The sequence below is a fragment of the Podarcis raffonei genome, chromosome 14 (genome assembly GCF_027172205.1).
Source record: "Podarcis raffonei isolate rPodRaf1 chromosome 14, rPodRaf1.pri, whole genome shotgun sequence".
In the NCBI taxonomy this organism is placed as follows: Eukaryota; Metazoa; Chordata; class Lepidosauria; order Squamata; family Lacertidae; genus Podarcis; species Podarcis raffonei.
In genome coordinates this window covers 44,996,481-45,023,612 of record NC_070615.1, presented here as the reverse complement: position 1 = coordinate 45,023,612, position 27,132 = coordinate 44,996,481, and the positions used below count along the sequence as shown (strand labels likewise).

General features: G+C 44.1%; 1 protein-coding gene across 5 annotated transcripts in view; it reads left to right on the top strand.

Annotated features, from left to right (window-relative positions):
* The first annotated feature begins 876 nt into the window (after positions 1-876).
* CLEC16A (C-type lectin domain containing 16A) overlaps positions 877-27,132 on the top strand; it is a 95,576-nt gene continuing 69,320 nt past the window's right edge. For 3 of the 5 annotated variants that reach the window (XR_008327476.1, XM_053364560.1, XM_053364562.1), the window contains exons 1-9: positions 880-1,216; positions 9,540-9,668; positions 10,898-11,031; positions 12,072-12,220; positions 14,462-14,567; positions 17,750-17,873; positions 21,017-21,191; positions 23,232-23,285; positions 24,442-24,555. Coding sequence is in view for 4 of the 5 variants with exons in the window: in XM_053364560.1 (XP_053220535.1) it covers positions 1,137-1,216; positions 9,540-9,668; positions 10,898-11,031; positions 12,072-12,220; positions 14,462-14,567; positions 17,750-17,873; positions 21,017-21,191; positions 23,232-23,285; positions 24,442-24,555 (1,065 nt within the window). In the remaining variant the exon portion in view is untranslated. Of the gene's footprint in view, positions 1,217-9,539; positions 9,669-10,897; positions 11,032-12,071; positions 12,221-14,461; positions 14,568-17,749; positions 17,874-21,016; positions 21,192-23,231; positions 23,286-24,441; positions 24,556-27,132 lie in introns of all 5 variants that reach the window. The other 2 variants (XM_053364559.1, XM_053364563.1) reach the window with 2 other exon arrangements.

The following is a 27,132-nucleotide window of genomic DNA, read 5'->3' as shown; positions in this document are numbered from 1 at the left end:
ACCCCGCTAACAATTGATTATGAACCGGTTTTATTATTATTATTATTATTGACTTAAGAAAATTATACAGACAGCAAAACAAAGAAGCCTAAATTAACCTTGCCTTCTACCGATAAGAAATAATAATTATTATTACAATAATGAAAATACTAAAAATACATTTACTTCCCCTTTTGAACTGGTTACAATATATTACTATTCTATAAGAATCTATTATATCCTTTGCTGCCCCATATATTATTTTATTTCCCAAATTCAACCTAACCGCTATTTATGTCGTAGAGCTGAAAGGGACCCCAGGGTCATCTAGTCCAGGCATAGGCAAACTCGGCCCTCCAGATGTTTAGGGACTACAATTCCCATCATCCATAGCTAATAGGACCAGTGGTCAGGGATGATGGGGATTGTAGTCTCAAAACATCTGGAGGGCCGAGTTTGCCTATGCCTGAGCTAGTCCAACCCCCTTTCGATGCAGGAATCTTTTGCCCAACGATTAAGCGTCTCCCTCCAAATCAAAGCAAAGGAGGTTATTCTTGCATTACCAATTGCGAATCATTCCAAATAAAACCAATTCCGAATTAATTCCGAATTATTTCTAAAAAACCGCACCGCTAACAATTCATTTCTTATGGGGGAAGAACTCTCCTCCGCCCCTCCCTCACCTGCCTTGAAGGCCCCGCCCCTCGCGCAGGTCACAAAGACCCGCCCCCTGGCCTGCGCCGGGGACGCAACCCTTCCTTGCCCCTCCCACTTCCGGGTTCTCCCTACCTCCGCGCGGGGCACGCTGGGACTCGCAGTCCCCTGGCTCGCCTTCTACGTATGCCTTGGCGAGAGTAGCTGCGGGCCGAGGAAAACTACTTTTCCCGGCGTGCCCCGCGCCGCGGCTCCGCTGCCGGGTCTGTGCCGTCGCCTCCGCCGGGGCGGAATGTCCGAGGGTGCGCGCGCGGGCGTGGGGGCGGGGAAGGCGCTGGGACTCCTTCCGCCTGAGAGGAAGAGGAGAAGGAGGAGGAAGAGGATGGCGGCGGCCGAGAAGGAGGATGAGGCGGCGGCGTCGGCAGCCGAGGCCGTGAGGCGGTAGAGAGCGAGAGAGAGTGTCCGAGCGCGGACCTCCCTCCGCCCGTTTTTCTCCCCTCAGGATGTTCGGGCGGTCGCGCAGCTGGGGAGGCGGCGGGCACGGCAAGGCCTCGCGGAACATCCACTCGCTCGACCACCTCAAGTGAGTGTTCGGGCTGGGAGAAGGCTGTGAGGGAATCACACGCCGGAGGGGGGAGGGGCCTCGAGGCAGGTGGGCTCAGGTGGGCGCCCCTCCCCAACTGCCTCGGGGGCTCCTCTCATGCGGGATCCGCTATACGCCCCCTCCCCAAAAGGTCCTCACTTATACGAACGTCCCAGAATTCAGGTATCCGGACTTTGTGCAGGGCCGGATTGAGGTTTGATGAGGCCCTAAGCTGCTGAAGGTAATGGGGCCCTTTATATGTCCAGCTGTCCTTTGTCAACAACAAATGGCTGCTGTTTTTTGTGTTGAATATATGCTATATGGTAGTTTACGGACCTAATAGGTATCTAAAGCCATTTGCACATAACAAATAGGAGCCTACACAACACTGTTGCTGTATGTAGATTTTATTTTATTTGTTTTTTAACTTATAGTTTGGAAATGTACATCCTGTTTGTCCCCCTTAAAATTTTTTTGGGGGCCCCAAGTGGGGCCCTAAGCTATAGCTTGTTTAGCTTATACTGTATGTAAATCCAACACTGATAATAATAATAATAATAATAATTTATTATTTGTACCCCGCCCATCCGGCTGGGCTTCCCCAGCCACTCTGGGCGGCTTCCATAGAAACCAAAAATACACTAAAATATCACAGATTAAAAACTTCCCTGAACAGGGCTGCCTTAAGATGTCTTCTGAATGTCAGGTAGTTATTTATCGCTTTGACATCTGATGGGAGGGCGTTCCACAGGGCAGGCGCCACTACCGAGAAGGCCCTCTGCCTGGTTCCCTGTAGCTTTGCTTCTCGCAATGAGGGAACCGCCAGAAGGCCCTCGGCGCTGGACCTCAGCATCCGGGCAGAACGATGGGGGTGGAGACGCTCCTTCAGGTATACTGGGCCGAGGCCGTTTAGGGCTTTAAAGGTCAACACCAGCACTTTGAATTGTGCTCGGAAACGTACTGGGAGCCAATGTAGGTCTTTCAAGACCGGTGTTATATGGTCTCGGCGGCCGCCCCCAGTCACCAGTCTTGTGATGGTGTGCACAAGCAAGGTTTCTGCAATGCGGGGGGTGAAGTGGGCTAGATTGAAATTGAAATACTTTATTGTCACTTGTATACAGTGAGATTTCACAGATTATACAGTGAGATGACCCGGGAGGGTCCCCTTTCCACTCCAGGATTCTGCGATTCCATGAGCAGCCTTATAAGTGAACCTCGCTGTTTTGTGTTTGCGTTTCTAGCAGCTGGTTGGCCAGGGAGGTAGATCAGACAAGTGGGGGAGTGTTTTTTTCCACTTGCCTGCTTTTTTCTCTCTTCTTCTTCTTCTTCTGAGGTTTCCCTGGGTTCCACACACCCTGATCCTTTTGAAGTCAAGGTTGTGTTGGTTGGGAACTTGTTGGAAATTTCCACATAGGAATCAGTTGTGCAAACGCTCACCTAAGGAGCAATTCTCTGACAGCACATTGTTTTCAGACGGCAGGACCTGTGTCCGTGTTTATATATTTGTTTGCTTATTGCATTTAATATCCCGTTTCTCCCAACTACCTCAAGGTGGTGTATGTGGGGAACGGCCCCCCAAGTCGCACCCAGTGGTCTTGTATCTATATATAACATATCTTTCCGTATAAATATTTTTGTGTGTGAGAGAGAGGCTTTAAGAGAGAGAGAGAGAGGACACTTGAGGAAGTAATGAGGGAGAGTAATGTGCAATGCGTATGTAGTTACCTTTTGTTAGTATTTGTAGCCAGTGACCATTAACAATATCAACACAAATTTTTACATGTAAAAGCACCGGTGGTCCAATAAGGCAAAGATAAACCTTTAGAATACAAATAGGATTTAAAGCATTCATTTGGCTTCTACGGATACAAAATTAGATATAAAAGATTTTAAAAATAGCAGATAATGAATCCATTCAGATAGCACGTACATAAATATGTGTCAGTGCTAGTATATCCTGTATGTGTTATGTTTAATATAGGTAAATATGTATTGCTTTATTCCCACCTTTTTCTCCAAGGAGCTGAAGGTGGAGTACATAGGGTCTTTTCTCCCCTCTTCATTTTATCATCACAACAACAAGCTTGTGAGGTAGGTTAGGCTGAGGTCTCACCCTTGAGCTTCATGACCGAGTGGGTGAGCTCTAGCTACTACTATCCATGGGTGTAGAAGAGGCCTGCTGAAGGGGAAAGTTGTATTGGGGGATCCTTTTTATAGCTTGGGGGAAAGTGAGTAAGGAAGGGCTATATGATGATGGTGTATAAATCATGCATGGCATGGAGATAGTGGATAGGTAAAGGTAAAGGTACCCCTGCCCGTTCGGGCCAGTCTTGACAGACTCTAGGGTTGTGCGCCCATCTCACTCAAGAGGCCGGGGGCCAGCGCTGTCCGAAGACACTTCCGGGTCACGTGGCCAGCGTGACAAAGCTGCATCTGGCGAGGCAGCGCAGCACACGGAACGCCGTTTACCTTCCCTCTGGTAAGCGGTCCCTATTTATCTACTTGTACCCGGGGCTGCTTTCGAACTGCTAGGTTGGCAGAGATAGTGGATAGAGAACAGTTTTTCTCGATCTCCAGTCACATTATAACTTGTGGAAATCCAGTGGAGCTGAATGGTGGAAGATTCAAGGCAGATAAACAAAGGACTTCTTCACATAGCACATAGTTTAACTATGGAACCCATTTCCACAGGAGGCAGTGGCTGTCACCAACTTGGAAGGCTTTGAAAGGGGATTAACCAAATTCATGGAGGACAAGGTGATCAATCTGCCTGCCCTCAGGGCCTATCCATACCTCAGCTTAATGCATATTGTAGACCCCTAAGTGCCTCCTTTAATTCCCCCTTGTCCATGAGGCTTTCTCCTCTAACAATGGCTGTCCCGTGATTTCTGCTCCCTAAATCTGGAGATTGCCCTATGTTTTGTTAATCCAAATAGAAGAGCTGCATCAACTGCATAGAGAATCTCCAGATTTTGGGAGGAGAAAGTATGGAACAGCCATTGTTTGAGGAGAAAGCCTCATGGACTGGGTGGGTGGGAATTAAGGAGGCACAATCTACATTAAACCAAGGTATGGACGAGTCCTTATTCCCACTTGCTGGGAAGATAGAGAGAGTGTTGTTGTGTTCAGGTTCTTCCTGCTATCTTCCCAGGGGCATCTTGTTGGCCACTGTGAGAGCAGAGTTCTGAACTAGATGCACTCTTGGCTCTTATGTTCTTATGGGTGGATGAACTGACTGGAGTAACGTGATTTGTATTAAGTTTATGAGGTGCCTGATTAAAAATCAAATTCTCTTGATGATGTACACAGTAAAGGACGCCAAATTAAAAGGAAACCATGCAACAGCTCAATAAAACCATAAATCAATAAAACCAACCCAGCAATAGGCAAGATCCAGCCATAAAGTGCATCATAGCCAGTTGCAAATTAAAACGCCAGCAGCCAATTCAGCTAAACACAGCACAGGTTGCCAGTCCAGTTGCCAGTACTGTATTCTGCAGAGGCAAAAATAATATGAATGATGTTAAAGGAAAGGTGCCCATCAGATCAATGACCCATCTCGTCCAGTGTCCAGTTCTCACAGTGGCCTGTGGGAAACCCACAAGTAGAACCTGAAAAATATTTCAGATCCTTCTCTAAGTAACATTTTGCTTTCCTCATATTTATTTGCCTATTTAATTTATAGAGCTGCCACATAGCAGAAGTACTCTAGGAAGCCAGCAATGTGGTGTTAGAGTAGGACTTGGGAGATCAAGGCTCAAATCCTTACCCAGCCATGACCTGGGTGACCTTGGAGTCAGTCACAGCCTCTTAACCTACCTCACAGGGTCGTTGTAGGGATTAACTGAGGAGGGGGATGAAAGGAAAAGGTGGGATCTAAATGTAATAAATAAGCTCTTCTGATTACCTGCTTTAGGAAGCTGGAAGCCCAGCCAGATGGAGAGGTCAGTCACCAACCTGGCACCCAGAGATCTCCACAGGGTCATAATTGGACCTGCATAATGTGTCTAACATGGAGAGGTGCACCACCTCTGATACTGGAGGGATTATATGGCTATCATGACTGATAGCCTTCTCTAATCCTCTTTTAAGCCATCTAAGTTGGTATCCATCACCGTATCTAGTGGGAGAGAATTCCATAGCTTATGTACCATGTGAAGAAGAACTGACTTTTGTCTGCCCTAAATCTTCCAATGTTTAGCTTCACTGAATGTCCCCCATTGGATTCTAGTATGTACCGTATTTTTTGCACCATAACACTCACTTTTTTCCTCCTAGAAAGTAAGGGGAAATGTCTGTGCGTGTTATGGAGCGAATGCCGGCGGAGGGGGGGATCTGCTGCAGTCGTGAGCAGACGATCCATGGTTACCCTTCCTTCCCTCCTCCATGGTTACAAAGCATGGATCCACATGGATCCTCAGGATTTTTGCACTGGGCTACTCCAAACTCACTGTCAGATCACATGTCTGTGGCCACAGCATGAACCACAAAAATCATATATCCACTATTTTGTTTAGAGTATTTTTTTTCTTGTTTTCCTCCTCTAAAAACTATGTGCGTGTTATGGTCTGGTGCGTGTTATAGAGCGAAAAATACGGTAACTTTTTTTGAATAAGGAAAGTAGGATACAGTTTACTGTTTTGTGTTGAGAACACAACACATACTGTGTGTGTGCGTGTGTGCATGTACACATATGTTTGCATGTTTGTATATATGCATATATACACACATACACACATGTGTAGTGGTTAAAGTGTTGGGGAGACTGTGGTTCAAATCCCCATTCAGTCACAAACCTCACTTGGCGACTTTCATCCAGTCACACTTGCTCAGCTTACCCTACCTCGCAGGGTTGTCGCAAGGGGAAAAAAAGGGAGAGATCCAGCTATATATCCAGTCTTCAGATCCTGGGAGGAAAGCTGGGATAGGAATGTAATGTAATGAACATAATTGTATTGCATCCAGCTAAATCCAGCTAAGACCAGACCAGAGCAGACCCACTGAAATTAATGGACCTAAGTTGATTAGGCCTGTTAACTTCAATGGGTTGACTCTACCATCCATTTTCACAGCACTTTACAAAGTAGGAGAGGGCATCTCACTGACCCAAAAACAGCTACAGGGGAGATGAGTGTTCAGGGATGGAGGTGGAGGCAAGGGTAAATTGAGAAATATTAAGAGTTCTACTTCAGTACCAAACAACAAGCCAGTGTCATGAGAACCTTCCAGTTTAAAATTTGACACAAGGAAGAGGGAGGAGACGGGAAATAGAGACAAGGATGCATGTTTCATTAAATGTAATTATAATGTTGCATGTGAGACAGAGGAGTGTGTATGTGCACGCTTCATGATGACCTTGTGCATGTGACAGGCTTGTTCTGATGTTTGTTTCCTTTTATTTGTGGTGGGTGTTGGTGTAATACATACATCTAACTAAACAATGTTAAGTCTCTCGCCTTGCTGGTTGTTTATTTACACACTCTGTGATATGTAGGCAATATGTTGACACTTTGTATGTTCATTTGTATTTAAAAGATTCCCCCCCCCCTTTAGAATTAAAAAAACACCCCATAATAGGCAGCTTACAAAATTAGATTAAGACAAAAATAGCAATATGTCAATCTGGTAAAACCCTACCAGGAATAACAACCGCAAACCAAGGAATGGTTATGGGCACACATACATAGATGTGTGCATTCTCCTGGACTGTTTTTATATCGATAGGCAAGTGTGTGCGTGCACACACAAACTCTCTCTTTTACTCTACATAAATACTTCATATTATTATTATTAATTTATTACCTTCCCTTCACCTTAAGGTCCCAGGGCAGGTTGCAACTATTAAAACACAATATTAAAAGCAGTTTAAAACAACTTGCAACCACAGAAATAAAGTGGGCCCTAAAAATATGCATCCTGAATGTCAGAAGCCAAGTTAAAGAGGTGCTTCTTCAGCATTCCCCAAAAGCCGAATCATGAAGGTGGTAGGCGTACTTCTGTTTGTGTGTACACACACACACACAGAGTATATTACATATAATAGCCTGTTTTTTTAAAAAAAGCAGCTGACAAAACAGAAGCAACTTGAAATTATTTAGTTGTTTTGGTGCCTGCCTTAGCCTGTAGTGCGACCAATCAGAAACACAAATGGATTCCCCACCAGGTTCTGGGAATCAAGGTGGTGTCAGTCACACTACTGGATTCCAAAGCAGAGACAGATGATGAAGTGTTTACTTTTGAGCTCCTCTCTCTTTTGATATGCCGATTTTTGAAACCAATTCCATCTTGATAGGCCTTAGAACCTATCTAAAAGTGGCTTTGCTGAATTGTCATCTACATGAAATATGTGTGTGGCTTTCCGGGTTCGGTCCAGTTGGGATAAGGAGATTGGTGCCCTGTGTATGTGGTGGGTCTGGTGTGCGCTCAGGAGGAAAAGATATATTCAGGATTTGACCATCTGTAATCATGAGGGTTCTGTTTTGCATGGGTTATATGTAGTGTTCAGCATAGAATATTTGTGTATGTCTTTGTTTAGGACTGTAGAGTTTAGCCACCTGGCATGGTGAGACTCATACTTGATTGTGAATGCTGTAGAAGGCTAAAAAGCCACTGAGAGTCCTGTAGGGTGAAAATAAGGAGGGTGAACACATGCAGATTGATGATGTGGGTGCAGAATTTGGGCATGTGAGGCTATGAACTATTTCTAGGCAAGATTCAGAAAACAATTCTGACACAAAATTGTGCTGGGCACATTGCTGACTCTTGGCCTCAGTTTTCCTTCTCTGTGAAAAAAGAGCCCCAACCCATATCCCTTTTCTAAGGCATTAGTGAGGGTGAATGACTTGCCTCGCAATCTTGTTAGTCTCCTTTACGTGGGCATTGATTCAGTGGGGTTTACCACTAAGAAAATATGTCTGGGGATTGCAGCCTCATATTATCTTGATGCAGGAGAAGTTCTTCAGAGCATTCCACAAGCATTTTAAATAACACCTAGTGCAGTTGTTTGTTTAAGGTGCTCCTTGATTCATCAGAGTCGACTGACTGGTTCCCAGATAGCCATGGCTGGCTGCACCAGTGTATTGAAGCAGCCTAAAAAAAAATTTGAACTGTTCGTAGACAATGGACAATTGGAAGCACTTCACACAGGAGAGAATGAGCTCCACTGTCTTTGAGATGTAGGGATGGGTACCAACTTTGAAAGCTTTGAAAAGGACTGGACAGATTTGTCATGATAGCTGAGTGGAACTTTCCATGTTCAGAGGCGGTATACTTTGCATCTCAGATGCTGAGGACAAACAAAGGGGAAAAGCCATGTCTTGCTTGCAAGCTTCCCAGAAGCATCTGCCTAGCCACTATAGAAACAAAATACTGAGCCAGGTACATCCTTGGCCTGATCTATCATAACAATTATTCTGTTAACTCCTTAACTGTCAAAATCTACATACCTATAAGTTTTACTAAGGCTTTGGATAAATCTAATTTATGATTTTGTTCAGTGTCTTAGCAATGGAAGCTTGGAGCTTGTGTAAGAAATGTAGTCTGCATCTTTGTAATAGTGGATTAGAAGTTCCACAGAAATGAAAAGGGCTAAAAATAGTGTCATGGTTAGTGCTGCAGGAGGTGTGGTTAAATCTGGTTAAGTAGAATCATCTGGTGCAGTTCTCTTAATTTGTCATATGAAATACTGGAACTGATTTTCTAAATTAAAAAGATCAGCATGCTGTGTAGTCATCCTCCTAAATAACACTTTTTTGCCTGGAATAGATTTGCCAAAGCATGGAGTACAGATTTCTTGAGTCTTTAGAGCACAATCAACATCTGAATTGTGATTGGAAAACCATACTGTGGTTGCTGTGGTCCATTATATGGGACCTGTTGCTGTGAGCAGCAGGCTTTGAAAGTGCAAAGAATTCTTTGGCAGACAAGTATATATGGGACATGCTCCCTAAAAGTAGAATGTTTGTACCATATTTAGTGTAGTTTAATAGCTGATGTTGTATTAGTTATTGTTAATTTTTATTTGCTGGAAATGGGCTGCTCTTTCCACCTGGAAGCCACCTTAAAACAGGATGTGCAATTGTTTTTGCAAAATAGTGTTTCATAAACAGGGGTGGAGAACCTTCAGCCCTCTGGATGTTGCTGAACTACATCTCTCATCAAGCCCAGCCAGCATGGCCAGATGCAAATTGAAGTCCCAACAGCACAGGGAGTGCCTTTGTTCATTTGCAAGTAAAGTAGCAGAGCCATTTCAAATGGCCGCACTTCAACACGCTTGTTGCAATCAGTGTTGTCATATCTTTTTTCTTGTTTGCTTGTCTTTCAGGTATATGTATCATGTTCTGACCAAAAATACCACTGTGACTGAACACAACCGCAACCTGTTGGTGGAGACTATTCGATCTATAACTGAGATCCTAATATGGGGAGACCAAAATGACAGTTCAGTGTTTGAGTAAGAGCTTTTAAGTGTTTGCTTTTGAATACAGAATATAACAGTATGAAATATAAGCTGATACGCCACTGATGCAAGGGAAGAAGTAAAATGAGGGTGTAAATCCTACCTATGCGAACTCAGAAAGTCAGTGGTGCTAAATCCCAAGTAAGCCCATGTTGGACTGCAACCATCATAGCTTGATTTAAATCAGTGATGTGCAGCCCAGTGCTGTGTTTACTTCTACACGGGTGGGGGAACCTATGGCCCTTCAGATGTTGATGACCTCCAGCTCTCAGTAGCTCCAGCCAGCATGGCTGCAGGTTCTCAGTGTCTGGTTTAAGAAGTCCCACTGTGGTTTAGTGAGCTGCAGCCTCAGATTGCTCACAAAAAAGTAGTTTCTCATTGGTACCTCATACATTTTCTAAGCTGCGGTGGACACTGCTTAATATTGCCCTATTTGCTCCTCTTCCATTCATGTGTTTGCCACACTGGGAGGAACAAACCAGAGAACGGGCTGATTGTGTTGAACAAACCTTGGCTTCCAACAGTAGTGCATTTGGAGAAAAAACACAATTGCTGGTTCACATGAAACGCTAAGCCTTTTGTTTTACCCCATTGTGGCAAAGGCAGGAGCAAATTGCACTACTGAGCAGCGTTCACTAGCATGCTGCTCATTTGTGTTAAACCACAATTTACTTTAAATGATAGTTTAGTGTGGCATGCAAACCAGGCCTTAGTAGGCTCTGCTGCTTTCTGGTGGTTCTGCTCTATGTTTTGCATCTGTTTTTGTGTGCTATACAACTCTTCAGCATTGCCCCAAACTCATCCTTAACTCAAAGTAGTAAAACTTTTGCTCCATTCAGATGGTGTACCATTGCCTGTTTTACAGACAGCTAAGTGGCTTGACATTTACCAGTCAATTGTACCAAATGGCATCTCCTGGAGCCAAAGACCAATTCCCTGTGCCTGTGATGACTCGCTGGCCTCCAGTTTCCAGCCCATAATATAACATAGAACCTATTTTTAAATCTTTACTTATTTTTCCCATTAAAAAAAGAATACATGGCAAAAAAGTGCCTTAACCCAATGGCCATGGTTTAACACCAGCAATGGTCCCACAGTCTTAAACAGGACTTGCTCCCTAGTAACTGCAGCCGAAATGTTTTGCAATAATCCTTTTAAGGATTGATTGATTTCCTTCATGTAACAAGCAAACAAATCAGTAACAAATTTCAATGTTGTTCTAGTTTTTTCTTGGAGAAGAACGTGTTTGTGTTCTTTCTGAACATTCTGCGTCAGAAGTCTGGCCGTTACGTGTGTGTGCAGCTCCTGCAGACCTTGAACATCCTTTTCGAGAACATTAGTCATGAAACGTCTCTTTGTAAGTATGCATGCCTCCATGTTGCCTTTAACGAAATCAGCGTAGTTTTGATTTTGTAGTACTAAACCTTTGCTGCCTGCCTTTCTCAAATGGGATGGGAGGAGAGGGCTAAGGGTCCATTTTCCCAGGTCAGGAACTGGGAGGTGCTACTTTGCTGTTCTGAAGATTATGAGTTTGCAACTCGTACTGGATGGTTGTTGTCTGTCAGCTGGGCTACAAATTAGGGCCCTATTGGTTGAGATAGGGATGGCAACCAAGGCATGGAGCAATCCATAGCCGTAATCCTATGGAAATGGCTCTGGCTGACTTAATATTATTAAATTGCTCTCCCTGACAGTTTATTGGGCCACACATTTCACCTCCTTCACCTCCTTCCTACCCATTCTAAATCTGAAAAAGATAACTTGGTTTTCATAGACCTTCTAGGTTCCTGTGGTCCAAATAAATAAATAAAGAGCCACCTGTCTGTTTAGAGCCGTAAATAGGAAGCCTTCATTCTGAGGAGGGAAGGAGTCATGTGATAGAAGCATTTAAAAGTTGGTGTATGCAACAAAGGCTGCTCCTTACATTGGAGAAAAGTATGCTATTAGGGAGTTGAGGCATATTATTTGCTATGTCTTCCCTTTAAAAGGGATCTGCTACTAGGTTGAAGTCTAGATAAGAATCTAAAATTAGAGGGGGATGAAGAAGCAAGATGGCATCAAAAACTCATGTGCTGACTTTTAAATGTGCTTCTAGCAGACTGATTTTTTTTATTGTTCCCATTGTTGCTGTCTGGCTTCTCTTTAATCCAGCCTTTCTGAACTTGGTGCCCTCCAGATGTTTCTGAATTGTAACTTCCATCCACCACAGACCACATGGTTATATTGACTGGGGCTGAACATCTTGAGGGCACCAGGTTGGCAGAGGCTGTTCTAATTGGATGCTGGAATAATTTTTGGAAACATTGCTTAATAGAACAATTTGTGTGAATCTCTTCATTTTTGTGTAATTTCTAACATTTGTACTGATTATGAATTTGTTCTCTTCCCCCTTCCCAGACTATTTGCTTTCCAACAACTACGTAAATTCTATCATTGTGCACAAATTTGACTTCTCGGATGAAGAGATTATGGCATACTACATTTCGTTCCTGAAAACGCTTTCTCTGAAGCTCAACAACCACACGGTTCATTTCTTTTACAATGAGGTAGGCAGAGGAACCCCTTTCAACTTGAAAATAAAAAGTTGCAGCTGCAGTGGATCTATGAAATGTGGGTGGTGAAAATGAGGTTCTTAAATTGGCCCTGCAGCCAAGAGGGTGGTGACCAGGCAGGAGTCAAGAAGCTAAGATCTGTTTAGAAGGGTTTATTTTAAATACCCCTGCAAAATACTCATGAATGCTTTTCACTTTGTGAAAGATGTAAGTGTAGTAGCAACAAAGAGAAATCACCAGCATATTATACCTGAATGATTCTTGGGGAAGGGAGAAATAGGGAGCAATATATGAAAATATTTATATGGCAACACAAAATAGAACATGAGTATGCGACTTAGCTATACTTCACTCGGAAAAACATATGCAGATTTAAATTAACTGCAGCTTAGCTAGTCAAGGGTCAGTCTAACCTAGGGCTGGGAATCTTAGTCCCCCAGATGTTGCTGGGTTCCAACTCGTATTATCTCTGGCCGTTGGCGTTGCTGGTTGGGCCTGATGGAATTTGAAATCCAATAACTTTAGACGGCCGCAGGTTTCCCCAGTCCTGATCTAGCCCTGTACTGTTGATGGTCTTTAAACCCAGTACTACTGCCCAACATACTGTGGACATTAGGAGCTATCTCCTTGGACTTGAGCAAAGATCTGTCCCACGAGACACTTCTTTGGCAGTGTTGCCATGGAATGATTTTTCCCCCTGCTTTTCTTTGTCCTTTATCTGCTTCTTACCAGGAGAGGGCACCAGAGCTTAAGCAGTCTGACTTGGCATTAGATTAAATGTCTCCATCTTAACATAGTTATTTGTTTGTTTTTCTGTGGAAGAGGCAACATGTTGATCATTAGCTACAGCTGCTTTCACTCAGCAAATATAACTTTGCAAGCCTGTCTTTATTGCAGGCATGGGGAATCTTCTCTGGTCAGTGGGCTAGATAATTATTGCCCTGTCCCTTGTTGGACCAAACTTGCACAGGTGAGCAGATCTTCCCACCTGTCAAGTCACCCGATCTTCTTACACATCAGGTGGTGCTGTGCTTTGAAGCCCAAATGGTTGGGACCGTACATGAGTTTTGCTGAGGGGCTAGAGAGGAAGGGCTGTATTTTTTGTATGATAAAAAGAATTGATTTTTCACTTTCTTTTTAAAAAAAGCTGCTCGATGTCTTGCGCTCCTGAGTGTTGCTGTTACCATTTATTGTTCATCATGTTGCTGTTATCATTTATTGTTCATCATTTGCACCTTATTTTATTATGTTAGCTACTGTATTTTGCCGTCTTTAAGACGCCCCATTGTATAAGACGCCCCCTATTTTGGGGACCTCAAAATTTAGAAAATAGGGGGGTTGAGCTTTTCGGGAGGACCTGCAGCAGCCCGCTGGGGCAGAGCGCGTGGCCGCTCTAGCCAGAGCATGGCCACAGAGGGGCTGCACTGGCTTCCCATGGCTGGCAGCCCAACCAGCCGATGGATCCTGGCGAAGGGAAGCGGCTGATCAGGCCTGGAGAGAGAGCACAAAACAGCCAGGCACCCTCCTCCTTAAAGGGACAGCTCCCTGCCTGTCCTGGTCAGGGCAAAGGACCCTGCTTACAGCCACTGTACCATTCAGGCTTGTGCCTTCCTCCCAAACTTTCGCGTCTCCGCAGGGAGCGCTTGCAAATCGCCGGGGGTCTCTGTCGTGGGACGCGGGGAACCAGTCAATCAATCTCTCCCCACCACAACCTTTTGGTTCCGCTTGCTTCACTGAAACCACCTATCAGCTCCCCGATCGCTGCCAGCATGATAAATGGAGGCGATCAGGCAGCTGCAGTGCAAGCGGCTGTGTGCTACGTTCTGGCAGGTGAGTGATTTTCGGGATTCCCCCCCCCCCAAAAAAAATCAAGTGGCCAGTGCCGAAAACTGCTCACCCGCCAGAACGAAGCATGAGCCTGAGTTTTTAAGCGGCAAATGGCCACTTGATTGTTGGGGGGAGAGATGCCCCCCTCAGCACTACCCGTGTCTAAGACGAGCCTAAATTTTGAACCTCATTTTTGAGTCAAAAAAGCTCGTCATCCTCGGAAAAATACGGTAATCTGGAAATTATCATTATTTATGACCCGCCCTTTGCCCTAAGATCCCAGGGCAGGTTGCAACATCGAAGCACAATGTTGAAAAGAGTTTAAAACAATTTACATTTGTATTGAGGGACAGGATACAAATGCGTAAAACAAATTAATTCCTTGGACTTAACTGTCTTCTCTTTCAGCACACAAATGATTTTGCCCTGTACACTGAAGCCATTAAATTCTTCAACCACCCAGAAAGCATGGTCAGGATTGCTGTTAGAACGATAACTTTAAACGTCTACAAAGGTAGGTTTTCCTAAACCTGTAGCCTTAGAACAGCTAGTACTTGGGTGACAGTTTTTTTGTAAATAGTGAGGCTTGAATGCAAAGTTGAAAATAAGACTTAGCAGTTTGACAGGTTTACTAAACGAGAGAGAGAGAGAGCAAAACTATGAGTGTTGCCACTTTTAAAACTATCATCTCTAAAAGAAGAGTTCTCCAGAATAGTGTCTCAGCAGTGAAAAGTATTTAAGTTGTGCCTGTAAGAGAAATACACTGTAAGCGCCACCAGAGGTCATTCTTTGCAAGATCATGCATGCATGATACATGCCGAAGAATGTGCAAATCGTTGTGCAAATGGGGAACGTTAAGTTGCATGATCAAAATCTCTTTCTTTGAATGTTGCGTGTCTCTCTTCCTTTGTTCATCAGTGAAGAAAATGTCAGTGTGCCGTAGAATAGAATTGAGCAAAATATTTCCTGTCTCGGGAAATATGAGCCATGTTTATCCTTGCAAAGTCATAAAAGATGCTAGAATCTGAGAGGGACCCATGAATTAGGAATTCATTTTGAATGTGCTAACTTGCCTATTGAGGTCCCACGACCAAGTTCCAAAGAATCAAGCAAAAAGGCAGGGGGAGTACTTAGGGCTGCCTCCCAAGCTTCTTCCTCCCATCTTTGGATACCAATAATAAAATAAAATGCTAATGTGCTGAAGGATACATTGAAGACCCTAGTGTCCAAAATACTTCAGTAGATTTGTTTTTTCCTTTGACTCTATTGCACCAGCAATACAGAGCGATTTTACTGACATTTAAGTCTGCAAATTGATGCATCTCTGCAGCTTCTGCATAAACATTTGAAGAATGTGAAATAACTTCCAAGCCTCTCTGGAGATTTCAGTCCTGCATCTCTTCTGGTCTTGCACCTGCATTTCTCTAGGTCTTCCCTTTCCCCACCTTTCGGGAAACTCTTCAAGAATTAAGCTGGCTATTTTTAGTTTGAGTTCTAGCAGTTAACATCACTAGAAATTCCTTCTTAGAAGTGCTGCAGTTGCCCCATATGCGCTATATATGTAAATTGCACATGTTCCCAAGTTCACCAGAAGATATTTGAGGAAGGAAAAAAGAACAGCTGATGTGTAGTAAAAGGCAGGTTTTGTAATTGGGGGAAATGTTTTATCCACCGGTTTGAGTGAAACAGCATAGTGGGATCAAGTTAGAGCTATAAAGACATGGGCAGGCTTTGCATTACATGTCCTAAATACTGTAGAGCAGAGGATCAGGGACGCGGGTGGTGCTGTGGTCTAAACCAGTGTTCTCCAACCTTGGGCCTCCAGCTGTTTTTGGACTACAATTCCCATCATCCTTGACCACTGGTCTTGCTAGCGAGGGATGATGGGAGTTGTAGTCCAAAAACAGCTGGAGGCCCAAGGTTGGGGAACACTGGTCTAAACCACTGAGCCTCTTGGGCTTGCCGTCTGTGGAACAGTTCCAGACGGGAGCTGCTGCTAATCCCCTTGCAGCTGAAACTGCAAATGATTCGGTGGCACGTTTAAGAGCCTTAAACTTGGCCCTCCCAAGCGTCTCAGTCTGGCCCTTTGGACTCCCTCCAGCCATAGCCTCCTCTCTCCTCACCAGCCTCACTTTGCAACCTCCTTGAGTGCTTTTGTTCAGCTGGATTGTGTCCTTGAACTCCATTAATGCCTTTTGCTTACCTGGATGGAGGATAGAGAGGGTGTTGGCGTAGAAACTAGCTTCCTGTACAAAGTTAAAATTTACATCTGTTGCTCTGCACATTTCAGCCTTTGGCGTGTGGCCCCTGGAAGGTTGCCTAGAAGGGAATGCGGCCCCTGGGCTGCAGTAAAAGTTCCCCCACCCCTTCTTTAAAGGCTCATGCCTTCCACTGTGGCAGACACTTTGGTGAACTAGACCCTGCATTGGCAGGTAATAATAATAATAATGATTTTTTATTTATACCCCGCCCTTCCCAGTTCAAAAACCGGGTTTAGGGCGACTAACAACAAATTTAAAACACTTTAAAACACTTAATTATAAAAAGAGCATAAAATACAGTATAAAAACACGAATAACAATAAAATTCAAAAATCAGTTAGATAATCCGCAGGGCTAGCTGGCTGAATTGGTCCTACTTGGGTTACTTGCACAGGACCCCTGAACGTGGAGGCAGATGGAGGAAATAGACCTTTACAGATTCATGATTTGCAGGGGGTTGGAATAGATGATTCTCAGGGTCCCGTCCAACTCTACAGTTTTATGATTCTATGATTTTCCCTTCCAGTGCTCTTCTGTAGCTGAACCCTGTGTCTGTTCCGGGGTGTGCTGCAAAGCAGCGGCCGCAATCCCTTTGACTTGGCCAGTGCCCTCAGCCAGCCAGCCAGTCCACCCCCCCTCCCAGCAGCACAAAGGGTAAACAGTGTCAGAGACCCCACAGCAGATACATCCATGTGGAAAAGAGTTCTCTGAAGGGAGGAAGTTTCTGACAACCGTTGCCTCCGAGTTGAGTTTGGAGGCTGCCATGCCATGTCACTTGGGAGGCGGGGAGTGGGCTCAAGGTGGTAGCATGCACACAGCATGGTTTTCTACTGCTATCTCCTCCTAACCTCTCTCTTCTAGCCTAGATGCTTTGTGCTTTAGCTACTGAGCCCTTTGGAGGATGTCTCGCCATCCCAATTCCTAACCCTGTTAACCATTGTCTGTTTTTTCCCTCCCTTTCTTCACTGATGATCCTGTGTTCCTTAATGCAGTGTCATGTAAGTCTGCTAATCACTTTGACTTTCAGCCTTATTGCTTTTATTCTTGCACTTTTGTCCAGTTCTCTAGAAAGTGAAAAATGACTGGTTTCACCTGCCTGTTTTCAGAACGATGCAGGAATAACTTAAATGTCACCTTAATGGACTTGTTTAACCTCACGAGGGATGGAAAATATGATGAACTGTGATAGATAACTTAGGCATGAAATAAATCTGGTTTGGGCTTCAGCTACTGAAAGACAGCCTATTTATTGAAATGGATTCGTGGGTTGTATCCAATACTAGTCATACTCAGAGTAGACCCATTAAATTAGTGGACATGACTGACTTAGGTCCATTAATTTCAATGTATCTGCTCTGAGTAGAATTTATTTGCTTTGCATTTTACTTCTTTTTTGAAATGGATCTTTTAAAAGATTTCTCCCCTCCCTCTTAAGTGGACAACCAGCCTATGCTGCACTACATCCGAGACAAAACTGCTGTCCCTTACTTCTCCAATCTCGTCTGGTTTATTGGGAGCCATGTGATTGAACTGGATAACTGCGTGCAAACGGATGAAGAGTAAGCCCTGTTTTCTAACTCTCGTCGTGAGGAGTGATGTCGCCCGATCTGAGGAAGCTTCGTCCATTGTATTACAGTGGTGCCTCGCAAGACGAAATTAATTCGTTCCGCGAATTTTTTCGTCTTGCGAAGCACGAAATCCCATAGGAATGCATTGAAAATCAATTAATGCGTTCCTATGGTCAAAAAAAGTCCAAACAAAGCCAAATTTGGTACAACAAGAGTTTATTAAGTGCTCTTTAAAGTCACACATACTGTAAAGAGCATTTCAAAATTCAAACCCAGAAATTTTTTTAAAAAACAGCAGAGTGGCCCAATGGTCACAGAAAATCATAAAAATGCAGAAAAAAAACACAAGCTTCCAGATTCTTGCAAACTCCTCCCCAACTGTTCCCCCAGCCACCCAGCACACAGAAATTCAAATCCAGAATTTTTTTAAAAAAAACAGCAGAGTGCCCCAATGGTCACAGAAAATCATAAAAATGCAGAAAAAAACCCCAAGCTTCCAGATTCTTGCAAACCCCTCCCCAAGTGTTCCCCCAGCCACCCAGCACACAGAAATTCAAATCCAGAATTTTTTTTAAAAAAACAGCAGAGTGCCCCAATGGTCACAAAAAATCATAAAAATGCAGAAAAAACACACACAAGCTTCCAGATTCTTGCAAACCCCTCCCCAACACCAAGTCCTTGAATTCCAAACACCCCAACCCAAAATCCAAAACCCCCCAAAAAAGTTTTAAATGCTTAACTTACCAAATGGCTGCAAAAGAAGTTTTGGAAAAGCTTCAAAAATCACCAAAGTCTTTAAAAACCTCAAAAAAGGCTACTGTGTACACTGCGTTCTATGACTTGCTCCTCGAAGTCAAGTCGCAACTGTATTAGCGGTTTTAAGAAAAAGGAAACAAACTTGCAAGACGTTTTCTTCTTGCGAAGCAAGCCCATAGGGAAATTCGTCTTGCGAAGCAGCTCAAAAAACGGAAAACCCTTTCGTCTAGCGAGTTTTCCGTCTTGCGAGGCATTCGTCTTCCGGGGCACCACTGTAAAAAAAAAAAACCAAAATCCCAGGAGGAAAGGGGAGAAGGGAGCTTGGTGTTAGCGGCCATTCCATTTTGACAAATGGGGCACTGCCCCACCAGCCCCCATCTCTGTTCCTCCAAGCCCACCTTTCCAGTTAACTGCAAGTATGTATTTTTGGGGGGAGGTGGGGGTAATGTGTACAATCTTTTTGCTCTGTGTCCCCCCCCCCCCACGTAGGTACTTTTTCTTTTCATTCTGCCTTTTTGTGTCTTATTTTACTCTGTGCACTTGTAATCATGTACTTTTCAGTCTTTCAATAAGGAGCAATAATTAAAAGCCTACCTTCTTGATTATAACCAGCCCGGGTGGTGGGAACTGCCTTCCTCCTTCTTTGTCTCAGTTTTGTTCTTGTAGAACAAGGAGGATAGGGATATTTATATAAATCGTTATCACTATTATTTATCACACTTATTAGTTCCTTTCTATATTTATATTTCAGCTTAATGGCTTTGAACGGCTTCTGTTTTATTGTTTCAAATTTAGCGGGGTCCTTTTTTCCCTCCTCCCCCCCCCTTCTGTCCAAACAGACAGAATTTCCCTTAATGTTCTGGCAATACACTAGCTAGCACCCTCTGACACCGACTCAGAATTATATATATTCCTGCTGGAAATTAGGGAGTGCAACCTCTTCCCAGCAGCTGTTGGCCCTCTGCATGGTTGCTAGAGGCTCTGTGCCCTTGCCCTTTGGCCATGGGGCAAGTAACTGCTGCAGAGAAGCTCTGCTTACGAGGGAAGGGATGTCACTCAATGGTAGAAGCGTATTATTTGCATGCAGAAGGTCCCATGTTCAGTTCCTGGCACTTCCAAGCACAGCTGAGTAAGACTTTGGGCTGAATCACTGGAAAGCCACTGGCAATCAGTGTAAACAGGACTGAGCTGGATGGGCCAAGACTCAAGATTTGCATTAAGAGAGCTCCCGATGTTCCTGTGCTCCCACCAGCTGCAATTATAGGTGGGGTCACGACAGTCACTTTGATCCTGTTGCATCTCAAATATTTTTGAAAGCTTTCAGTCAAGCTGACAGAGAACTTTTTTGGACTTGTCCAAGCCAGCCATCTCTTGTTCTCCCATTAAAATTCTTATGGAATGCGTTATAAAAAGCACAGCCAGCAGCATACTTACTAATTGTGAAATAAGTCATGTGGGACCCTGTCATCTTATTTTTATTTTGTTGGACTGGATGAGCCTCTGGGTTCTTTCCAGCCCGGTGATTCTATGATTCTAAGTAAGGGGCAGTTCAGGCATGTCACAGGCATAGCAAGTGAGCAAGAATCAACTTTCCACTTAATGGACAGTTTATGGGAAGAGCTCAACTTTTGCTGAGCAAAAATATACTTCTGAATAAGCTGTAGGGATGAGCACTGATAGGTTTTTATGAGGAAAGAATGGCGGTGTCTCCAAGGGAGCACTTTTAATTCTGCTGATTGTGGAGGAACAGTTTCTCCCCAGCGCTAAAAAATCTTCATATGGAAAACTTTGCAGTAGAGTTGGGGGTTGTAAAGGTGAGAAGCAGCAGCAGAATTCTTCCTTGACATCAGACAGGCCCTTTCACTGTGTTCTTTTTGATGCCTGCTAAAAACATTTTTGTTTAGGCAAGCCTATATGGACATGTAGAAGCCGGAATTTCAACACCTATCTTTTTAGCTGATAATTGATAATAATAATAATAATTTTTTATTTATACCCCGCCCTCCCCAGCCAAGACTGGGCTCTGGGCAGCTAACAACCAATAATAAAAACAAGTTGATTAAAATACAATTTTAAAAGATTAAAATACAGCATTAAAACATTAGGATGCAGCCTCTTCACAGGAGGAGAAAAGAAAAAGAAAGAGGGGGAGGGAATCAAACTGATTCTAAGCCAAAGGCCAGGCGGAACAACTCTGTCTTACAGGCCCTGTGGAAAGAAATCAGGTCCCACAGGGCCCTGGTCTCATGATCCTAATTAGCTTTTGACTGTTTTTAAATACCGGCTTTTAGCAGCCTTTGATTGATAATTCTAATGTTCTATTTTTATTTTGCAAACCGCTTAGAGGTTTTTATTACAAGCAACTCTTTCTTTTGCAGGCACAGAAATAGGGGGAAGCTTAGTGACCTGGTAGCCGAGCACCTTGACCATCTTCATTACCTAAACGATATCCTTATCATTAACTGCGAATTCTTAAATGAGGTGCTCACAGACCACCTGCTGAATAGCCTTTTCCTGCCTCTCTATGTGTATTCATTAGTAAATCAAGATAAGGTAAGGCATTAACCATCTTTTAACAACTGAGAGGTGTCCTTTTAATTGTTGAAAGTAGTGTTATAGGGACTTAATTGTCAGTTGCACCTTTAAGGCTGCCTGAAATAATTCTGTTGAAAGAGCATTTCTCTTAGCTCTAAAGGTATAACTGAAACCTTCTACTTCTTCTTTGCTAAACCTCGCACAGTTAGCTTGTGTAACTGTTCCAGAGAAAGAGCTGCTGGTTCATATCTGTTACATCACCTCATTGTTTACAAGAAACCTGTTTGAACCCTTTTGCTTTTAGAGGAAAATAAAGGAGAAATGGATTCTTGGAATAATGATTAGGAGCCATCTGCAATTTTCCCTGAGCAGCAGTTGCGACAGAATTAGTGATAGGACATGATTGCTCTTTTACCAAGAAACACTGGTGTTTTTTCAGCAGCACACACTGATGAGGATGTTGTTGTTTTGTGGGCAAATACCTGGGAAGCCTCTGCTAGGAAGGTGATGCCGACTGTTTCTTATAAAACCGCTGTGTCTTTGTTGTTGTTATTTTCCTGCTTCTTCTGAGCCTCTGGCTTTTAATTCCCCAGAGGGGCAACTGTATGTCTGCCATAGACTTCATAGCATGCACCCAGCATTTATGGATGCTGGGGGTCAATGACAATCACCTTGACCTGTACCTCCTGAAGGCATCTCTTTGGCTTCTGCTGGAAATTCCATTTAATAAATGAATATCCCGTCTTTGATGTTGGGGCAGGCGACCTGTTGCCCCCAGGTGCTTTTGGACTTCCAGCAGCCAGTACAGTGGTACCTCGGGTTGCAGACACTTCAGGTTACAGCTCCGCTAACCCAGAAATAGCACCTCGGGTTAAAAACTTTGCTTCAAGATGAGTACAGAAATCATGCTCCGGCGGTGCAGTGGCAGCAGGAGGCCCCATTAGCTAAAGTGGTGCTTCAGGTTAAGAACAATTTCAGGTTAAGAATGGACCTCCAGAACGAATTAAGTACTTAACCCGAGGTATCACTGTTTGGGCTATGGTCCGGGTTGATGAGAGCTGCAATCCAACGCCATCAAGAGGCGAAGGGCCGTAGCTCAGCAGCAGAGGATCTGCTTCGTATGCAGAAGGTCCCAAGTTCATTCCCCGGCATCTCAAGGAAGGACTGAGCTGGGACCCTTGCCTGAGAAACCTTGGAGAGCTGCTGCCAGTCAGTGCAGACAATACTGAACTAGATTGGTTTGATTTACTGTAAGGCAACTTTTCCTGTCTTTCTCTAGTGGGGGTTCCACAGCCCTTATCTAAGGGGATCAAGATTCTCTCCCCACTTTTTTTTAATTACCCCACTGGGCTGAGAGGTCTGCTTCATTGTCACCCAGGGGATTTCACTATTTGAGCCCAAGTCTGCCCAATCTTAATCTGAGGCTCTAGCCTTCAATACTAGAAGCAGAATGCTGGACTCAGTAAATGGTGGTTTTGATCCATCAGGGCATGCCTGAATTTTTGTAAGAGCAAGATGGAACTTCCATGTTCAGGTGCAGTCTAGCTATGGATAAAAGATGCTGGGAGCAGACAGCATTGTGGGAGGGGGTGAGCTCTGGGCTTCCTGGTGAGCTCTGGTTGGCCACTGGTAGCAATAAGGTAGTTCTTCATTCTGCATGCGATCTGGCAGGCTGTGCTCCCAAAGGACCAAATGCGGGCTTGGACACTTGTGCTGTGCTTCCCACTAAATTGTCTGAAGCAGCCAGCTATGTGCTGAACTCAGCCTAACTAGAGAAACACTCGGCCACAATCTTTCAGATGAACCGAGACAAATCTGTTGAGTGCAGTATCTGTACACAGTATTTGCATCCTAGAGGCAGAGAGAGAGTTGTGATGGCTGAAGGGCTGGGACTTATAGTCCAAAACACCTGGGAGTTGTAGTCCAAAGCTTCCCCAAGGCAGCTTAGAGATTTTGCAGATATATATATTTTAAGTGTTTTATTTCTGCATTGTAAACTGATACTAGCTGTTAATTGAACACACTCATCACTTTTCTCTTGACCCTTTGCCTCCTTAGGGTGGAGAACGTCCGAAAATCAGCCTCCAGGTTTCTCTGTATCTGTTATCGCAAGTACGTCTTTAAGTATCCATAGTTGGTCTTTGGGGTATTGCTGAGAATTGCAGTAATTTTGCATGTGACTTAGTGTAGCACCAATAATACGTATGACAACTATGTAGTTGGTCATCCCTTGGACATTTACCATTGTTATCCCATGGATGAAAAAGGGTGCGCAGATAGATAGACAGGGAGATCTAGACTTGGGGACAGTTTGCAGGCAGGGGAAGAGCAGTTATGGCAAGACCAGGTTTACTTGGGAAAGGCTTTGCCAAGGAGCCAACATGCAAACAGAACATTGTGGAACAGCCTGAAAAGGACTGCTCCACTACAGACTGTGGGGGAGGCTTCTCTAGTGGACAAACAAGAAATATTTCTTTCAATTACATGCTGAAAGCTGATTTCATATCTTAATGATAATAGCAATGTTCAAATGACTCCTACGCATTTAGCTTTTAAGTAAGAATATCACATGACCTCAAGGGCATTACCCTGAAACTTATAAATAAAACAGATATTTTAAATAATTTCACCCCCACCCCAGTATCATAGAATCATAAAATTTTAGAGTTGGGAGGTACCCGAGCATCTTCTAGTCCAACCCCCTGCAATGTAGGAAGCAACAAAAACAAAAGCAACTTTTCCCCCAGGGAATGTGAATGAAGCAACCGAAATGTGTACTTCATGTGTGTTGCTTAATTTTAGTTTTCATTCAGTTTTTTTGTGGGCGTCTTTCTGCTGTTGTGTGTTATTTAAGTATAGGTTCTTGTTTATGTGTATATATATGAATGAATATATATATATGTGATTCATGAAACACCCAACCCACTTTAATGGAAAGCTACCACCTTGCCAGTAAGACTTCTCCTGGTGTGCTAGCTTTCCACTGCAGGGGAGTATTGATTTGGAGAAGCCTTCAAATATGTGACACTTCTCCCTGCCCTCTCAAAAAAAAAAAAAGGTGGGGGGGAGAGTAAATCTGCAACCCTGCACAGCCCTGTCCCAGGACTTCATTGTGCTCTTTTTGCATATGGGAATTGGCACCCCAAAAAATGGATCTTGAGGGGAGTGATAGCGGCCACCCAGACATGTTGTCAGAAAGCTGCTTGGGGTCCTGTGGGCAGCAGTTTCTTTGTAGGTTCTATTCTGTTTTTCTGCTGCCTCTTCCCAGGTTTTCCTGATCATACATCATGCGCCTCTGGTCAATTCCCTGGCCGAAGTTATTCTCAACGGAGACCTGTCGGTGTTTTTTTCAAAAGCTGAGCAAGACATCCAGAAGAGTTCAGTAAGTGAAAGGAGCACGTACGCCTTTGCATCCACAACCCCAGGGGGCCCTGGGTCAGGGTTTGTGCACCTGTTTTTGTTTAGCAAGAATCTGAGCATGCGAGGGGGCTGCTTAACTTTTGCAGCTTGTGATATGTAACAGGTGGCCAGGCCATTTGGCAGACTTTGTTCTGTTTAAAAAAGAGAGAGAAGGTGGGAAACGTTGTGAGAATGTTGACCTGATCTTGTATGTGAACTGAAATATTAAAAGGAGATATCTGTTACACATGAAAAAAATCTTGTCTTCGCAGCACATTACCTCATGCTACGTCTCGCCCATTTTTCTTCAAGTGGCTTCTGTTACTAGGAAATCTGTGGTCAGAAGCTTGTGGCCTTTTTCTGCTGCAGCAGTTTTACTTCCACCAAAGCTGTTTTGCAGAATTTTCTCGGGCTTGAGGTTTTTTGTTTTAATTGATTTATTTTGAACTGCGTCTGTGTGTGGTTGGGGAAGGTGGAGGTTACGCAGGACTAAACATTGTCTTCTTCTTTTTTTAAAAAAAAATAGTTTTTCTATGTAAATGTAACCGTTCAGAAAACCGAAATGTTCTATTGCTAATTCTGGATGTCCGTTTCCTATCAGGAGACGAGAGAAGAAAATGAAAAAAGATGCGCTCTGTACCTACTTCACAATCTGGGAACTATATTTTGCACTGAGCAGCGTTTGTTAAGTAGGGCAGCAGAGCCCATCGGCCTCAGCCAGCACAGTCTGGAAGGTGCTGAGTTGGCCAGGACTGCAGTACAGGCTTTATTTAGCAAAACAGAAAGTGGGTTTGCTGCTGTAGGACAGCGAGTGGGAATGGTGTGAAGTTGGACTATTAAGCACAGGGCTTCAATAAAGTCCTTCACTCATTTCTCTGATACATATTTTCTGTATATCCTGGTGCATAATTGAAAGGGGTGAAGCTATGGCCCTGCAGAGATAAATGATGTAGCCCAGGGATGTCCAACAGGTCGATCGCGATCTGCCAGTCGATCCCTGGGAGGTTTTGGTAGATCGTGGTCGATCGCTGGCTCCTCCATCTGGCCTCTCCCTGCCCTCTAGATCGCTAAAGCGGAAAACGTAGTTCTTGCTGCGAGGCTGACTGTTTCATTAATGATCTGTTGGTGAACACCTTATTTATTTATTTATTTATTTATTTATTTATTTATTTATTTATTCCTTCGCCCTGATCCCCCACAAAACCGGAATTTCCCTCTCTAAAAAAAGTTTGTCAACTCTGACCTGAACCCCCCCCCCAAACCAGATGTTCCTCCATAAAAAAGAAGCTCAACAACTTAGACCTTAGTTGTAGATCTACTGCCAGTTTTTAATTGTGTGAGTAGATTGCAGTCTCTTGGAAGTTGGCCGTCCCTAATGTATCCCATTTACTGCATATTACTGCAGTTGCACTCTGTGTGGGCGCCCTTGAAGATGACACAGAAACTTCAGCTGGTCTTTGGGGCCACCCCCAGATTGTTCCCTGGAGGCTCAGGTGGCTGAGAGTTCCTCTTTCCAGATCTGAACCCTTTTGCACAGAGATGGCTTGGCCTCTGTTTTCAATGCTCATGTAGCATCCAGAGCGGATTGTTGCAATGTACTCATGCACTCTACATGGGGCTGCCCTTGAAGGTGACTCGGTGGTCAAAAACGCTCAGCCAGATTACTGGCTACGGTTCCATTTAGAACCCACACAATCCCCATTTTAAAACAGCCGTAATGCTTTCGAGTTAGTCCCTGGAACTATTTCAAGGTGCTCACATAATATTTAAAGCATGAAACGACATAGGCCCCAAATATCTAAAAGACCACCTCCTTTCCTACAGGCCCCGTTGGCTGTTAAGAACAACAGACGGGGACCTCTCAGCAGCTGCACTGTCCTCAAATGTTTGGTATGTGTGTATGACCAAGCAGAGGGTATTATTTTTGGCAGCCCCTAAGATGTGCAACTTCCTCCACACAGAGGCACTTTCACTATATTCATTGAATGCTGAAAATGCATCTCTTTACCTAGACCTCTTGTCACTTGAGCTGTATATTTGTAGGACCCACCCTCTTCTTTTTGTGATTGCAAGGGTTGAAGTTTGGGTAATTTACAATAACAACAGCAGATGCCCCCCCCCAAAAGCTGTTTGCCTCCAAACTACTCTTTCTCCAGAAGAAAGAGTACAGCCTGGCTAATTTTGTGTATGTGTGTGTTGTGAAACCTCTGCAGCAGGTGTGGGGAACCTCTGACTCTCCAGATGTTGTTGGATTGCAGCTCTCTTCATCTCAATAACTTTTGACTGCTGGCTGGGGCTGAACTGAGCTGGAATGAAGCAACATCTGGAGGATGACTGCTGTGCAGTTTTTGGCATTGATTCAGTGGGATGAAATGGAGCCTTCCTCACTGTAAGAAAGCTTGCTGCAGCTACAGGGGGTGGAAAGGAGAGCAGAGAAGCAAGGAGCTAGCCCTGTCTTAACGAGAGTCTTCTGTTAGTGCGAAGGGGGTACGAGTAGCATTTACAAACAAGGTGTCTGAGCAGCATGAGCGGTGGGCCTGCACATGAGAGGGGGAATGCG